Source organism: Canis lupus, chromosome 2 (assembly GCF_048164855.1).
Source record: "Canis lupus baileyi chromosome 2, mCanLup2.hap1, whole genome shotgun sequence".
NCBI classification, from domain to species: Eukaryota; Metazoa; Chordata; class Mammalia; order Carnivora; family Canidae; genus Canis; species Canis lupus.
The window spans coordinates 90,477,596-90,495,480 of record NC_132839.1 but is presented as its reverse complement, the minus strand read 5'-3'; the positions used below and the strand labels follow the sequence as shown (position 1 = coordinate 90,495,480).

Here is a 17,885-nt window from a genome sequence, read left to right as displayed (position 1 = left end):
GGCAGGAAGTACCTCTGGTTAGCTAAGACCTTAAGGGGAATGAACAAGACAGCGGGTTGGAAGCGTGGACTAGGGGCTGGAATGACAGAGTGAAGATTCTGGACTTGATCTGTAACCAATCAGAAGGCAGGTGAGGAACAGGTAAGGCACGGCGGTGTGGGCGGTTCTGAAGGAGCCCAAGCGGAGGACCCACAAAGGAGAGGGCTTTCCTCCGTGGGGGAAAGCGAGGGGGGTCACCTGTAAAGAAGGGATACAGAATTTCAGTTTTCAGGCAAAGGAGCAAGAGCGCATGTGCTGTTGAACTGAGTTGCACGGAATTAAGTCCCTTTGCGTTGAGGTGAATTGATAAAATTAACTCATTTTACAGAGAAGTAAGCTAAAGTCCTTGTGCAGCTCGGGGTAACGGACTTGCTCCGCAGGGCAGGCATTTTCACAGAGTTTCCATTCTTTCCTGCCAAATAGTCGCCTTGGGATCCCATATATTTATGTCATCCCTTCAAAGACTCCCTTGAAAGCATCTTTGGGATTGCCCTGGAAGTTCAGAACGCCTTGGGGTTTTTTTTTTTTTGTGATTTTCAGCAGCAGAATATCTTAACAGTCTGAGAGAACTTTGACTTTTTAGGAACCATGAAAGATCTTGGATCAGCTCCGTAAGTGTGTGTCCGGCGCTGCCACATTGCTGGGAGCTGGCTTGACACACGCCTACAGTTTGCAGCGTCGGAAGAGAAATACCGCTTCTTCTCGGGCGTCGGCGAGGGGGCAGGTCATCGAGGAACCACCGTGGGTCCTTACGAAAGTGTTGCATACCACGTCTGCTCAGCAAGGCGACGGACTTAACTGCTTCGTGGGAATCACAGCCGTGAGACTCCTTTGAAAATAAAGGCCTCCACCTCTTGCCCGCGATGCCGTTAGCAGCCACGTCGGGGTGGGTAAAGCAGGTCGCGGGGGCCTGCGGTCTCAGAGAAGAGGGACCGTACCCCCTGAGCGCATGCCGGGCGTCCAGCACCCTGCTGCTTTGGCCGTCGTCATGATCCTCCCATCCGAGGAGGGACTTGAGGAAGTGGGTACGATTTTTTTTTTTTTGCATCATAGTCCCGAAGGGACAGCGTGAGGACTTGACGAAACTTGCCCAAGTCCACAAAGCCATGAAGTTACAGAGACCTCGTTTGAGTCCAGGTCTGGTCCCTCTGACCCCAAAGCCATCTATCTGCATTGCCCCTCACCTTTCCACATAGAGCAGAAAGGGAAGCAATCTAAGTTTTGCGGCTTCTTGTTTATTTCTGGGCTTGTCCCTCCCTTGATGTATTGTGCTTTCATCAGAAGCCACTTCACTGAATCTCTTAAAACCCCTTTACGATGCCTGGGAGAGTGGGGGGCACCTACAAAATGGGAGTGTGTGCCTCAAAACATTTCTCAAGAAAAGAAAAAGAAAAAATTTTTACATTCCAAATGGAAAAGGGCCCATCTTTCTAAGGACAGAGGGTCTGGAAGATTCCACATAGCACGTCTGTCCATCCAGGCCTGAGGGAAACCACTTCCATTCTGGCCTCACTGCCACAGAACATATTGGGTCCATTTCCTTCCAGATCAGAGACCTGAACCGAGGGTAATTCAAATTAAAAAAAAAAAAAAAAAAGGCAATGAGACCAAGACCAAGACCACAGCCCTGGATCCTGGGTGGCAAAGGCCGGAGAAGCTGAGTCAGCGGAAGAGAGGGAGGTGGCGACGCTCACTGTTTTCTCCGACTTTGAAGACGGGCACTCGCCAAGGAGGACGGCGAGCCCCGGGTCCGCCTGCAGAAGAGTCCTCCCCCAAAACGGAGCGGCTTGACCCGCGGCGCCTTCTCAACTGCCCGTGACCGAGGCCCGACTGCACGCGAGACCGCGCCGCTCCGTGCTCGGCGGGGGATAGTCCAGCCAGAGCGCGTCACCCCGCGGACTTTCTTTTAAAGTTGGAGCTGCCCGCGGAGGCCCCTCCGTGCATCACAGATCCGCTCCGACGGCCACCCTGGGCGGACGACCTCAGTCTTGACACTTGGTCCCATTATTGTCATTCCGAAGTACGTAAAGCTTACGGCCAACGCCGCTCTCCCGGGCTGCCTGTCGCTTGGTAGATTGAATTCCAGCGATGGTCCGCGGCGCGGACCGCAGGGAGGGCAGAATGCAGGCCCCCAGCACCGTGGCTCCATTCCGATGGCCAGCGAAGACCCCGGTGCCCTCGGCAGAAGCGTGCGGCCGTGCGGCAGGGCCGGCTCCCACCCTGGCGCTTGATGCTACGGCAGCCTGTTGGGGGAGATACACGAGGCCGTAGCAGCTCGTCACTCACATGAGCACAGTCGGGCCGGACCGTTTCCCAGCGTTCCGTGGGGACTAAGGGAGCGCACCCACTACCTGGGGCCCTGCGGCGGCCCTTCCCCGTGCTCACCCCGTGCTCACCCTCGCGCAGGGGTGTCCTGGTCCGCTGTCAAAATAAGATCTTAAAAAGAGATTGGGGGCAGCCCGGGTGGCTCAGCGGTTTAGTGTCTGCCTTCAGCCCAGGGCGTGACCCTGGGTCTGGGATCGAGTCCCACGTCAGGCTCCCTGCATGGAGCCTGCTTCTCCCTCGGCCTGGGTCTCTGCCTCTCTCTTTCTCTCTCTGTGTATGTGTCTCTCATGAATAAATAAAATCTTCAAAAAAAAAAAAAGTTTGGAAGTTCTTTAATGTCAAAAAAAAAAAAAAAAAAAAAAAAGACCATCCCAGTGTGGACTTAAAAGTCTACACATTTATGATGAACTATGGGTCTGATGAAATTAGAAGCACTTATCCCAGGACGAGGCATGTGCTTTCTGGGAAATGGCTCATCGGTGTGAGCCCGCCCCAAACAACCCCATTTCCAAGGCCGGACAGACGCGGACTAAAAGTCTGAAGTCAGGGAACTTCGAAGCCGAGGACCAGGGAGCACGTGGCGTCAAAAGCAGCCAAGCTACGTGGGGACGTGTGGATTCCTGCACCGCGGCCCGTCCTACCCGTCGGGCCTCAAGTGGGAAGGGCACGGGGCCTTCTGACCCGGACCTTTGGTGAACCTTACGTGTATGACGCACATGGAAACAGCTCTCAGGTCCACGCACTCCTGCTACGGGCGAGGAGGCGAAGCCCCACGATGGTTGGAACTAAGTGGCCCTCGTGCCCAGGGACCAGCAGTAGAGACCTGGCCCTCCCGCCCGCCTGCGTGATTGTGGCGCCTGCCGGAAGCCAGCCAGCGCTCCTCTGGATAGAGAAGGTGACGCTGCCACGGGCAGGCCCCGCGAGCGCCGTGGGCCCCGGGCTTCACGACCCAGCTCCCCTCCAGGGACTGAGAGTAGACACTGCCCCAGCCTGTGCCCTCCGGCCGTCGCGCGGGGCCCGGGGGCAGCGAGGGTGCACGTGCGGGGACACGGGCCACCCAGGAGGCCTCTGGCTCCCCGCCCTCACCCCGCTCACCCCGCTGCAGTCTGGAGGGCTGCCTCGTGTAGGATCCTATCCAGGGGCGATTGCAGGGCCTGGCGTGGGCCGTGGAAAGATTCCGCAGCTTTGCCAGCAGAAGGTTCCCAAACGACCGTCACCAGTGGAACTTCTGTACACAGAGACCTCAGAGTCTGTTTTCCGAGGACTTTCTCTTGTGCTCCTGACTTCTTGGCACACGAGGGCTTCGCGCTCAATTAGCAAGAAGATTAAGATGACGTGAATGAGGTGCTGCCGTGATAGGAACCGCGGGTGGGTTTCTCAGAGGCCGACAGCCACGACTGGGCTCAGGATGTCGCCAGCGGTGAGCTGGACTGCTGGGCTGGGGTGAGAGGTCACTGGGAACCCAGCTGCCACCCCCCAAAGGCGGATGGACTGAACCATGACCCCAGAGGTCGCGAGGTCCTCTCATGCGCCCGTCTGCAGCCTCGCCTTACTGGGTGGCACTGAGCGTGTCCCCCACGCGGCACCGGGTCTCCTGGAGCTCTCGGCTCCCGCGGTGCGTGTCCGGGTTGAAGAGGCGGGTGGAGACAGGTGAGCACAGATCTCCCGGATTCCTGATCTCGCCTTGAGCCTTGAGGTCTGCTTTTAGGTTTCATATTTTTTTTTGATATTTTTATTTATTCATGAGAGACACAGAGAGGCAGAGACAGGCAGGGAAGCAGGCTCCCTGCAGGGAGCCCAACGTGGGACTCGATCCCAGGACTCCAGACTCATGCCCTGGGCTGAAGGCAGGCACCCACCCGCTGCGCCACCCAGGGGTCCCCCTAGGTTTCATATCTTTATGCCCCCGTGTCGAGTTTTATTTGAGATAAATGTTAAAAATCAGAGATTGGCCGCCGGGGAACTTGGTTCTTTATTCTGCTTGTGCATCAGCGTTGCCTGGAGGGTCTTGCACAGGACACATGCAAACAAAGACCCCCCTGACCCCCTCCCCCACCTAGATGACCTGATGACGTAGGCCTGGGCCGAGCTCCCCGGCATCAGTGGTGCTTCAAAGGCCTCGTGCCTCTAAGGTGCAGCAGGGCCGAGACCCTGCGGCCGGCAGGTGACCTCTGGTTGCCCTCGGACTCTCGCCCTGCCCCCCCCGCAGTGGCTGAGCCCCCTCACCCCGCCAGCGCTGACGCCCTGTCCCCACGCAGGCATGCCCGGGAGGAACAACGTGGCCGCGGCCCTGCGCCAGGCCCCGGGGCACAACGGCACCAGCTTCCACGGCTGCATCCGGAACCTGTATATCAACAGCGAGCTCCAGGACTTCCGCCAGGTGCCCATGCAGACCGGCATCCTGCCCGGCTGCGAGCCGTGCCACAGGAAGGTGTGTGCCCACGGCGCGTGCCAGCCCAGCAGCCAGTCGGGCTTCACCTGCGAGTGCGAGGAGGGCTGGACGGGGCCCCTGTGTGACCAGAGGACCAACGACCCCTGTCTCGGGAACAAGTAAGTTCCAGCTGCCTGCGGGCTGCACGCACACCCTCAGAGCCAAACCGGGGGGCGGAGGGGGCAGCGGGGGAAGGGCGAGAAGGGGGTGAGCCCTGCGGGCCCCTCGTCTGCGTGTCCCCATCGCGCTCCTCCGTTGCGGGCGCCGGCCTCATGCGCTTCCACCCCGGCCCCCTGCCGCCCGCAGATGTGTGCACGGCACCTGCTTGCCCATCAACGCCTTCTCCTACAGCTGTAAGTGTCTGGAGGGCCACGGGGGCGTCCTCTGCGACGAAGAGGAGGACCTGTTCAACCCCTGCCAGGCCATCAGGTGCAAGCACGGGAAATGCAGGCTCTCGGGCCTGGGCCAGCCCTACTGCGAATGCAGCAGCGGGTACACGGGGGATAGCTGCGACCGAGGTAAGCCGACCCACCTGGGCGCCAGCCTGTGAAGCAGGAGGCCCCCACCCCCACCCCCACCCCCGGAAAGAGCGAGAGAGGGGCGTGCACACGCAGGGGAGTGATCTGGGGAACCCCGGGTCTGCGCACGGCTCCCCATTGGTTTCTCAGCCGTGCGAAGGCACAGGCGGGGACGGCCCTGAACCTCCACGCAGCGGCCTGCGCGCGTCCCTCCACGCGGGGAAGCCCAGTCCTTCCTGCCGCGCCCGCCGCTCGCCCGCTCGCCCCTTGCCTGCACCTGCTGCCCTCGTCCAGCTCTGTGGCGCAGAGACAGGGCGCTCCTAAGTGTGCTCGGGCTCTGGGACTGGGTCCCCTTTGACCGTGGAATCTACTGATTGATCCGAGCGGGCAGGGCGGGGGGGGGGGGAGCGGAGCGGAACACGCCGCCCTCGGGGCCCACCTTTCTCCTTGTCCTTTGTCCGCGTGGCCAGACGCGCCCGGCCTCCGCTGGCCCGCCTTTCGTTGTGCGCGCGGCAGGGACGAGAGCAGAGGAACATGCCCGTGGACGCTTCTAGCAGATGGCTCTTTTTGAACTAGTTCAGACGAGGGTAATTTGTGAGGTTAGTGGGACGTGCCTCGCATGAAGTAACAGATTGCACGACACGGCCCCGGGTCCAGTAAACCCGAAGGCACGCGCTCTGGCCCGGCCCCTGGTAAAGCGAGCCAGCTGTGGGGAGCGGACGAGCGAGGACGCGTCCGTGCTCCTGCAGTGAGGGGACAGAGGCAGGAATCGGTCCTCCGCCCGGGCCAACAGCGGGCGTTTACGGTCCAGCGCCCGGTGGGCGCTTGGCGGACGGCGCAGGCCAGGCCCGCGCAGCTGTCGAGGACCGCGGGCGGCGCCCCTGACCACGCGTGGGCCTCTCGTTCTGTCCTAGAAGTGTCCTGTCGGGGCGAGCGCGTCCGGGACTACTACCCAAAGCAGCAGGGCTACGCGGCCTGCCAGACCACCAAGAAGGTGTCGCGGCTGGAGTGCAGGGGCGGCTGCGCGGCCGGGCAGTGCTGCGGGCCGCTGCGGAGCAAGCGGCGGAAATACTCCTTCGAGTGCACGGACGGCTCGTCGTTCGTGGACGAGGTGGAGAAGGTGGTCAAGTGCGGCTGCAGCAGGTGCGCCGCCTGAGCCCCTCGGAAGCGGGCTCTCCTCCTCGGCCGCGGACTAGTTGACGCTTCAGAGTGGAGATATTTGAAATATATTGTAAAATACAGAACAGACTTATTTTTATTATGAGAATAAAGACTTCTTTTTTTTTCTGCATTCGGGAAAAGAAAAATGCATTGAACTAACGCTTCCCCGATGCTCGGGAAGCATGGAGAGCGAGCGAGAGCGAGAGAGAGCGAGGCCGACCGACCGACCCGCAGGAGGCATCAGCACGACGGGCAGCATCGCCCCCGCGAGGTCACCTTGGCAGCGCGCTGGAGGCCACAGGAGCTCGGGGACAGGGCCGGGCCGGCCTGCGCCGCCGCGACCTCGCCCGGGCCCTGGACCCCGTGTGCCCTCGTTCACGTCTCTGTGGTTCGTGAGGACAGACCGAGCACGTGTGTGTGTGTGTGCATGAGGATGCGAGGCCGAGGAGCGGAACTCTAGAATGCCCAGAACGGGCGTTTTGAGAAATATTTTGTGCAAAATAGTGTCCTGAAGACCTGGGTTCTTTCCGTGAGAGAGATGGGAGTGCTCAAATAAGTTTTACCTTCGTTTTAAACGTCAGCATGTTAGCAGAAGAAGCACACAAAAGTGTTTTATCTACCGTTTTCCAGTATTAATTTTTTTGTAATATAAATGATAAAGGAGATGATAAAGAACCAATAGATTATTGATAAATAAATTAGTAATAATATGAATTTTTGTTTCTATGAGTTCTAAACAGCCCTATACAGTATTCAGTTTCAATGAGAAATATTTATTGTATCAAAGTACATTGTACTTAACATTTTAGGCCATCCTTTTACTGTTTCTCAATGCTTTAATATATATTAATTTATAATTGTCCTGATATTTTTGTATATTTTTCAAACTTAAAAATCAGGATCTTCGGGGTTTTTTTTTTGTTTTGTTTTTTGTTTTTTTTGGCAATAGTACTAACCTAGGGTGTTATCTTGGGATAAATACATGTTGGTCTGTTTGTTTACCTTGACATCTGACCACTGGTGTCACCGACCTACTGGCCTCATTCAGGACACCTGCAGAGAGTATGTAAAGTCTATGTGTGAGACGGTCATTGTACAGGAAGAAGTGGCCCGCCCCTCTGCAGCATGTCCTCACAGAACAGAAACGGTGTGTAGCAATGGACACTAGAAAAGTAGATATTTTACAAATTAATATTTCCTTGACATTTTTTGCCCTTTTATTGGGGGTGGGGTGGGGAGAGAGAAGGCTGTAATGTCAAGAACTGTGATTTTTTTTTCCCCAAACAATAAAGCTCCTTGATTACCTTAATGTTCCCATGTTAACATGTTTGCTGCTAAATTACGATGTAGAGTTGATAATGATTTAGAGTGGACTGTGCTCTTCCCTTATTAAAATCCCAGGGTACCCTGTGACGATGCAGATGTTTCCTTCCAAAATCTTTTTTTACACAGAAAAATTAGATGTTCATGTATAATTCAGTGTGCTTTGTCTTTCTCCAGACTAATATCAGTTATACTACTGATGTTTGTAAATTAAACAGATATTTACTTCACTAACAGCTTGGTGATTTTTCTTAGAAATTGCAAAATGGTTAGAGTCCACTCCTTAAGAATTTCTTTTCTTTTTCCAGTAGTTATCATTGGTATTTTATTTAAATTCAACTTCCTGGATAACACCTAGTGCTCATCTCATCATGTGCCCTCCTCCGTGCCCGTCACCCAGTTACCCCGTCCCCCCTGATCAGAGTGATACAGAGAGGACAGGGAGGGAAACCCAGATCGCGTTGTTGACAGCAGTTGTATGATTAGTGTATTGTCACGTCGGGACTTTGGAACGGCCACTTGAAAGAGATGGGTAGGGGAGTGCATCCTCTGCTATGAGAAAAGTACATATTCAACTAATGTCTTCCACAAAAATTATAAGGTGAAGCCGGACTAAACCACACACGGTATTTTTATTTTTATTCGCCTTTCCCCTCAATTAGAACCAGATGGCAAACCACGAAAGACAGAGTGCCTTTCTCCACAGGCAAGGGTTAGAACAGGGACACAGCACGGGCCCCGTGGAATGTCATTACTTAAGCACCATGCTAAGACTTCATCATTTTCCTCTAAGAAAATCGTACACGTGTGCACACGTGTGCGTACACGCGCGCCCAGACACAGATGTCCGATTGTTTATTTGTTTTTGTTTAAAATGTCTCTATTTTTTTAAGACTTTTTTTTTTTTATGATAGTCCCACACAGAGAGAGAGGCAGAGACACAGGCAGAGGGAGAAGCAGGCTCCATGCACCGGGAGCCCGACATGGGATTCGATCCCGGGTCTCCAGGATCGCGCCCTGGGCCAAAGGCAGGCGCTAAACCGCTGCGCCACCCAGGGATCCCAAATGTCTCTATTTTAATTGCATAAATATTATATAGTTTTCGCCAAACATTCATTTATTCCCACTGGTGGTTTCATTTTTTTCAAGGACCGGGAATCACTCATTAAGCAGAGAAACATCTGCAAAGGTAATAGGAGTTAGATTTGTGTTTGTAGGTGTGTGCTATCTTCATGGCCACTATTTTTGAGGGTTTGCTGTATGCCAGGCAGTGTGACAAAGGCTTTGTCTGAAATATCTCACTCTTCTCTCACTACCTGTGGGATCACCGGGCTCCCATGTGACACAGGCATTAAAGAGCTCAAAGAGGGAAACGCTGAATTCCACCCAGGCCTCTCAGACCACAGGGTCCATGTTCAAGAGATAAAGGTGACATCCTCTACCAGGGGACTTTTAAACCCCACAACCTTACTCCACAGCACAACCCTTCTTCCTACCGATCACATCGATTGAAGTGCTCAAGATTAGCGATGTTGGCTTTTTTTGGTTTTGTTTTTTAAGGAAAAAAAAAAATGAAGTCTTAGTAGCTTCCAGGCTGTACTCTTTCTCCTTCCTGCTTCTAAAGGCACAAAATGGAATTATGATTGCCTGGGATTTGGGCTGAGTTAGCAAGTTTCTTAGGGGATCGTTTGCCTCGTGATGAGACTGCATTCTGTTCAGGAGCCCTTCCTTGAGAAGACGCGGTAGCCAGATAATTACTAGCAAATGAGACAAATTAAGGGCACTTACTCATGAGATAAAAAGCTCCTCACTGATAAAGACTTGACCATAGGATTCCTTTAAATAAGAAACCAATCTAGAGCATTTTCAACAGAATCCAGCAGGTTAAAACAAAACAAAACAAAAAAAACAGTTTGTCCATTTCGGAATGTAAGCTGTGACACAGAACGATGCTACGTTTATAATCTGAAAAGGCAAAGCGATTAAACATCCCTAATGTGTTTACTCTAAGTCCTCACCCGAGTTGAGGCGCCATCAGGGGATTTGACATATGTTCAATTTCAGATGCGTTCATGGAATAAGAACTATCTAAATCTTTGGGATTTGAACTCACCATACTTTTCCTGAAAGTATTTCTACGCGATGGTGAACTAGCCTCGGTTTTAGGGTTGCTCTGAACCTTCTGTGTTTTGGATGGCTTGCTTTGTCAGCAGCAGCTCTTTCTAGAGAAACGATTCAAAGACTTGTTGAAATTGATTGGGGACTTCCAGATCTTGTGCATTGTGGAGTCCTCTACCCCATGGAGTGGCCACTACCTCAAAACTAATGTTTGTCAAAGGATATAAGCTATAAAAAGTACATGAAGCTTTATATAAAGCTTTTTATAAAGCACATAAAACTATACAAAATACATAAGCTATTCTCATTCTTAATCCTCTCCATGTATTCAGAAGTCACTTAATAACCAATTTTTTTATTTTTCTCCTCTCATGTGCAAGAAATCATGCCAAACGTGAGATATATTGTTCAGACAACCCAGCATCACTCCGGCCATTTTAGAGCACATGGCTCTGTGCCCTTGGAGTTGAGGTTAAAGGGAGTGACAAATATTACACAAATGACCAAATTACATATAATTTCGGGTTGTGATAAGTGCCCTGAAGGAAATTATGAGATACTAGAGAAAAGCATAGCGGAGGAATCCAATCAAATAGATACTGGGAGTGACTCTGTGAGGAAGGGACATTTAAGCCACGTCATTAAGGACAGTAGGATCCAGGCTGGAGACTGATGGAAATATGTGAGGGGGTGAAGACGGGGCCCGTGCAGAGGGAGGAGAACTCCCATGTGGTCAAGGAAACAAAAGAAGTTCATGGGGCCGGAGCAAAACATAGATTTCTCTCTCGTGTGTAATACAACACAGGCCGTTATCTGCCTTCATTAATTCACTTTAAATAGTTTCTGTTTTTCTTTTGAGCGTCTGTTTGCAGTGACCTTTCAAAATCACAACAAAAATGGATTTCCATTTTAAAACAGCAAGTAGTTAGTTTTGTTCAATGGCATTCCTCAACCTCCAAATGAAAGACCTCTGAAGACACAGAAAAAGAGGAATATTTAAAATTGCACTGAAAATTAGGACTACTATTTCTGGAATCTCCAAGGAATTTTCATGAATTCAGAAGCAGGTGAGGCTAGATTGAAAGAAACAACTGCTGGCCAACCCATGGTTGGAGACTCCAGTGCATTCCTTTCTCTGCACACCAAGGCCAGAGACTCGGGAAATAAGTCAACTGGAAAAATCATCTAGAAATATCTGTGCACTTAGGTGCCACTTTGTGAGTATGCCGGAGGGGTCTGCCTCCTATCAAGGAAGTAAACTCTTCCTTCAACTACCAGGATGCTCCGGCTCTCATCAAAGAGACCGAAACAGTGCAAGAAATACCAGAGAAGACCAGGTGTGTTGTACTGAATAGTGAGAGATGTAATCTCCGTAAATACGTTATTGTAGATGTGGGTCGATCCTGGAAGAGCCGCGGTAGTGATGCGTGCTTAGAATGGCATGGAGGGCGCCTGGGTGGCTCGGCTGGTTAAGTGTCCAATTCTGGTTTTGGATCAGGTCAGATCTTAGGGTCATGAGACTGAGCCCCATGTGGGGCTTCTCACTCAGGACAGAGTGTGCTTGAGAGCCTCTCTTCTTTCCACTCTCTCAAATAGGTAATAAATAAATCTTAAAAAAAAAAAAAAAAAAAGTATGGAAAGAGGAAAGTACTTCAGCAAATCAGAAAAACAGAGAAAAGTATTATATTGACTCACTATTATGCTGACAAAATGGTAAAAATATACGGACTATATTTGGGGATGAGGTCTAAGAGATTCAGAAATCTTTAGTGGGCAATGGAAGTCTGTGAAGATGATCTCAGTAGGAAAATTGTTCACATGTGTATTATAGGAATTTTCGTTGATAGCATAAAGTGAATTGTTCAGATGGCTTCCTTAAGTCCAAAGAGAAGTTAAGAGCCAGGAATAAGAAAGGGGAAAAAAAAATGGCAAGTGAATCAGAAAAGACAGAGCAAACTGTACCGTTACAGGGGAAGAATTATTAATTCACGATGACATTGAGTGGGCTTGGCAAGGAAGAAGGGGAAGTCGAGTACACCCCCCTGTTTTGAGCTTGTCTGTTTGTTTCTGCTGTTTCTAAAGCCCAAGAATTAAAATCCGGGTTTACTGGCAGCAGAGTTTGGGTGCCTTGGGTAAGGCCAGAAACAGATCAGGGTTGCCACTTGGGAAGCCCCAGCGCTCCACCCTCAAGCCACCCTCCTGTCCCTTGAATGAAAACAATGCATTCCTCCAGGTGGCATCTTTAATATCTTTGAACATCTTATATATGTTCAGTCGACTCCATCTATAGGATAAAATCCAAACCCTTTACCACAGCATTCCAGATTCCTCACAAAGGGGTCTTCTCAAGCCGTGAGACTGACAGATGGTGGGTAAGGATATTTTCAAACAAATGGTGGACTGAGATGTCTAGAACCGTAGGTCTATGATTTATCTACACGGAAGTGCTCGTTGAAGCCAAGACAATAGCTAATGGATTTAGACCTGAAAGAATGCACTTGACCACAGGAATAAAGTGCTGACATTTCTAGGACGCATCAGTCCCAGAATGGAGACAAAGAGCAGTTTTAATAATGGGGTGATGAGGTAATAGCTGGACAGCCAGGGGCTGGGAACGCAATCTGTGAGCTAATACAATGGCCTCTCACTAAGTCTGATAGTGCAAGAAGAGGAGAGTCAGGGTCGCAACCGGAGGAGTTGGTGAGGTCCTGAGGTTTGCGTTCAGTGACCAGCAAGTAGCACCTTATGCCTTGTCGTCACAGCTTCCGAAGGTGTGATGTGAACACTCAGGATATATCCTGGACGGAGTACGGCGGCCCCAGCTGGAAGAGCAAACTGGGTCATCGATCACATGAGCTGGTTGACCCACAGCAGGCAAAAAGTGGGGCCCAGCTACAGGGGGGTTGAGGAAACGGGATGCCCAAGGGCAAGAAAGCACAAAATCACCCAGAATGAAGAAGGTGATATAGTATATGCAACAGTTATTTTCCAGATAAATCACTCTGCCTCCTCCCTCTTCCTCCCACAAAGGGGAAATAGAGGACACTGGCAAGTGCTGTGTCCACAGACACAAAATTCAGCAGAGCGGGGGGCGTTGTCATCCTGCATTTGGAGCTAGCTTTGTCTTTGTGTCAACGTGTGGGTGGCTGAATTGGGATTCTAGAGAAAATCAGGCAAAAAAAAAAAAAAAGAAAAGAAAAGAAACAAACAAAAAAATACACAAAATGAAGGAGGGGAGAAACAGCCGCAGAGACAGTCAGCCTAAAAAACTTGCCATCATTGATCTTCTGTCCCTTCTTGAACTGGCTGGAATTATTCTCAGTTTGTTCACATAGATGGTGGCAGAGAGATTAAGTGACTTGCCCAAGGTCACACGATCCAGCTCTGACTGCCCCCATAATGCGATATTGATTTCACTGGCATTGATTGGCAAGGTCCGTGAACGGCCTCAAGGGGTAATGCTCGAGGAATGAGTGTTTCTCAAGGGAGTTATTTTGGGTTGTGTGTGTGGTTTTTTTTAATGCCGGTGAATAGCACTCACTTTCCCAATAAAAACACCTAAAATTGTCTTCATTATATCTCTCCTTGGGAAGAGAAAGATAAATAATACTCTTACCTGCAGTTTTCTTCCAGGAACTGAGCCTGGGAAGACAGAATGAGTTTCGTGCGGCTGCTCAGGTATTTGTGGTCACCGTCCCAGGCAGGTGGCCTTGATAGTCAGGTGGGCTGACAGGGAGCAATTGAATTTCGTTGCTAAGATAGTCACAAGGACAGGATCGAACGTGCCCTCGTCCGGCTGGTATCAGCAGCAAAGTCACAGCCTTGGACTCATTCCAGGTGTCAAGGCATTCTTTGTAAGGAAAGGAAAAAAAGAAAAAAAGAAAAGACTTGGAAAAAAAAACCAGGGAGGAGCTTGTCCTTGAATGAGCACGTCTGACAACATCTCGGTCCAGCCTCCCCGAGGCCCCCGCGCCCCCGGGAAGGACGGAGCCGCGCTCGGTGAATCGCAGCCGGCTTGGTCTCCGCGCTCCCGCCGGCTGCCCGCGCCCACTTCTTCCTTCCATACAGCTCCGCGCTGATTTTCTTCCCATTCCTGTCATTCCGGAGTTCCTGCCACTCTTCTCTTCGGATGCCTGTCGGCGCCTTTGGGGGCCGGGCGGAGGGCAGAGTGGTGCGCACCACCCCCGACGGGCAAACCGCCCTCCTGGCTTTGGCGAGAAGAAAGCGAGGGGGCCTCCTAGCCCCAGCTCAGAAGACCCCGTGGCGACCCTGCGGCTCTGTGTCCTCACAACCTGCTGTGTTTTTGGTTTTTTTTTTTTTTTTTTTTGGCCCTTTCTTGTAAATGCTGTATTTTGGAATATGAACACTGTCCCCGTAGGAAAGCTAGTCTGAGAACAGACTGGGCAGCGTAGCGATTGACATCACAGCTTCGAACGAAATGTGGGCGCGCACGAGCCAGCACACCCCGGGGGCCCCGGGGCCCGTGAGCTCCGTCCAGTGGGGCCCGGAGCTGTTCCTCAGACCCCAGATGCACACACACGCTCACCCACACACGCCCCATGCGATTTCCTAGAACAAAGCTTCACCTGCCAACTCGCTCATTCCTTTTTTTTCACGTTTTATTTTATTTTAATTTTTTTTATAAATTTATTTTTTATTGGTGTCCAGTTTGCCAACATACAGCACAACAGCCGGTGCTCATCCCATCCAGTGCCCCCCTCAGCGCCCGCCACCCAGTCACCCCCACCCCCCTCCTCCGCTTCCACCGCCCCTAGTTCGTTTCCCAGAGTCAGGGGTCTCTCGTGTTCCGTCTCCCTCCCTGATATTTCCCCCTCATTCTCTCTCCTCTTAGCCCCTTTCACTATTCTTTACGTTCCCCGTATGAGTGGGACCATACGATGATCGTCCTTCTGCGACTGACGGACTTCACCCCGCGTCAGACCCTCCAGGTCCCTCCACGCCGAAGCGAATGGTGCGGATGTGGCGTTTCCTAGAGTCCAAATCCATTACGGAAAACCTACAATCCCCGTCACCTGGGCCTTGGGCCCAGCGACAGAGACCATGTTAGCAGGCGACGTTAAGGGCCCAACAGACAGGAGGACGCGTCGGCCCCTGAGCTGAGGGGGGCAGCCGGGGCTCCGGAAAGCCGGGCTGCCCTCACCTGGGGATGAGGGTCGAATGGGGCGCCTGGAGGGGGACGCACGGCGGCCGCAGCTTTGCCTGCTCCCCTTTGCTTTCCTGGAGTCTCTCTTCAGAGCAGCCTCTGCAGCTGCCCGGGCACGCGGGGCCCGCACGCCGTGGCCCCTGCGCGGTGGGTCCGTGACAGCGAGACCACAGCCAAAGCCACACGTGGACAGGGCTCCCGGGCCTCCCGGCCTCGCCTCGGCCTGATCTTGCTCCCTCGCGCGCTGCAGCCTCCCTCGGCGGCCCGAGAGCAACGTCGTCCCCGGGCCGCCCCTCCCGGGCAGGCTGCGGGCCGCTCGCCGGGCGCAGCGGGAACCTCCTCGAGGGGGGGCCCGCCCGAGGCCGCCGCCCCCCGCCCTTCGGTGGGTGGCAGTTCCAGGGCTCCCCGCCAGGCGCCGGCGGGCAGTGTCACCTGCAGAGCACGCCCGGGTTGTCCTGCGGCCCGGGGTGAACAGGAGACGGCAGGGGAGCGACGAGGGGCCCAGGCCTCCGTCCCCGGGACGTGAGCCAGGGAAGGGGACATCCGAAGTGGGACCCACGGCCGAGCGGCAGCTGCTGAGCCCCAGGCGGCCTGTCCCGCTCCTTGGGCCCGGGACCCACCCCGCAGGGACGCGGCCTTCCCTCTGACTCCGAATCGGGGCCTCCCCCTTTCCCGAGTCTTGCTCCCGGGCCGCAGGGCCTCCTGCAGCCTCCTTCAGCCTCCTTCAGCCTCCTTCAGCCTCCTGCAGCCTCCTTCAGCCTCCTTCAGCCCCCGGGGGCAAGCAGAGGCACTGCCAGCTCCTTCCTCCCCGTCCCCCAGGGCCCTGGGCCCGGACCGGGCCGCCTCGTCCTTCCAGGAGCAGGAGAGAAACCAGCTGCTGCCCTCGCTCGGGCTGCCCTGGCGAAAGCCCTAGACCCGGCGGCTGAGGAAACAGAACCTTCTTTCTCACCGTCACGTCGCGGAGGCCAGAGAGCCCAGAAGCGAGGGGCCCCCACTTGCGATTCCGGGAATCTCTGACCGGATGGCAGAGCGTCGCCCCCTCGCCTCCCCTGGCCTTCCCCCGGGGCCGCTCTCTCCTCCTCTTCCTGCAAGACCTCGAACGTCATGACGATGACGATGACGATGACGATGACGATGACGACGCAGGCCAGCACGGGGCACTCCCCAGCGGCCCCGCCTCCAGCTGCTGTCACACCGGGGAGCTGGGGGTTCGGTACGTGAACACCTTGGGCGTCAGCCCCTCCGCCAGTTCCAGTCAAGCCTTGGATGACAGCAGCCCACGGGGCCAACGGTCTAGCCCTTTCCCAAATTCTGCGCAGTAGAAACCGTGGAGGATGAAACACGATTATTGATCTTTCAAGCTGCCGAGCCCTGGGGCGATCTGTTAGACACTTGCTCATTGAACACGTCCTTCGAGGAGGGTCTGACCGGCCGGCAGCAAGCGCCCAGCGGCGTCCTCACTGCTTGCTCGAGGTCAGGCCAGCACAAACGACGGGAGGCTGCACTGGCCAGAGAGAATCCGACGCCTGCCTCAGCCTCGATGAGGGAGACCTGGATGGAGTGCTTGTGTTCCCCCAAGCAGATGTTGAAGCCCTGCCCCCCAACATGGTAAGGGGCCTCGACCTTGTAGGACTTGCATTCTAGGGGGGAAGCCAACGACGCGAGCAAACCAGCCAATATTTGCATGATTCCGACTTGCAGGGAGTTCGGTGAGGGCTACTGGCCTAGGAAATAATAATAGGAAGGAGTTTCTTTCAGGTAGGGGGGTTCGAAGAGGTCTCAGTGGCCGTGATGTTGGAACGGACACCTGACAGAGGACGATGAGCTGGACCAAGAAGGGAGAGCATTCCGGAAAGGAGGAGGACCAGCCTGCGGAGCCTGTGGTGAGAAGAGTGAGTGTGAGACCAGAAGGACGCGTGAAGCGAAGGTGCAGAGGGGGGACAAGCGACACCACCTGGGATAGCAGAGGAAGCCCGGGCTGGCCTGCCTGATCACGATGGGCTTCGTGAGGGGCAGAATTTGACATTTTATTCAAAGTTAGATATGAAGGGACGCCTGGGGGGCCCAGTGGTTGAGCACCTGCCTTTGGCTCAGGGCGTGACCCCGGGGTCCCGGGATCGAGTCCCACCTCGGGCTCCGTGCAGGGACCTGCTTCTCCCTCTGCCTCTCTCTGTGTGTCTCTCATGAATAAATAAATAAAACCTTTTCAAAAAATGTCAAATATGAAGTTACTGATTATTTTTAAAAAGAGAAATTGGATATTAGGTGAAAGTATAATCACTCCCGCAGATATTCACGCGTTAAGGGAAGCTATGGGCGACTTGCACTTCCTTCCTTCAGTGCCCCCCGCCCTTCCTTTCCTGCCACCCAGTCAAACCCTGCCTCCTCCCCTCGGAACAAGAATTCTGGGATGAAGTCACTCGTTCTCATTGCTATTCCAGAATGAAGTGGAGATGGCAGCTGGATAAAGCTGACCTTTCATCCTGGGGAAAAGGAGAGCCAGCCTCGGGTCCTAGCACAGCGTGGCCTGTTCCCCTAGAGAGACCCCGTGAGTACCACCAGCTGCGTGCGAGGCCCCCGAAAGGTGCCCTGGCAAGACAGTGAGGGATGTCCTCCTCCCTTCTTCCCCCTTAGCTGCTCCCAGAGTCAACGCCACCATAATTCATTCACAAAAGGTTAATATGCTAGATCAGAGCCTGCAAATTATTTCTCTGTAAATAGCAAGATAGTAAATATTTTTAGCCTCGTGGCCAAAAGGTCTCTTTTATAACCAGTCAGCTCTGCCATTGTTAATAGGTACATGGTA

At 53.5% G+C, this 17,885-nt stretch overlaps 1 protein-coding gene across 5 annotated transcripts in view; it reads left to right on the top strand.

Moving 5' to 3' along the window:
• SLIT2 (slit guidance ligand 2) overlaps window positions 1-8,031 on the top strand; it is a 348,857-nt gene extending 340,826 nt beyond the window's left edge. For 3 of the 5 annotated variants that reach the window (XM_072809373.1, XM_072809357.1, XM_072809386.1), the window contains 3 exons: window positions 4,623-4,914; window positions 5,102-5,313; window positions 6,228-8,031. In XM_072809373.1, the coding sequence (XP_072665474.1) occupies window positions 4,623-4,914; window positions 5,102-5,313; window positions 6,228-6,469 (746 nt within the window). In that variant the 3' untranslated portion in view covers window positions 6,470-8,031. The remainder of the gene's footprint in view (window positions 1-4,622; window positions 4,915-5,101; window positions 5,314-6,227) is intronic. The other 2 variants (XM_072809379.1, XM_072809365.1) reach the window with 2 other exon arrangements.
• The last annotated feature ends 9,854 nt before the right edge of the window (window positions 8,032-17,885 follow it).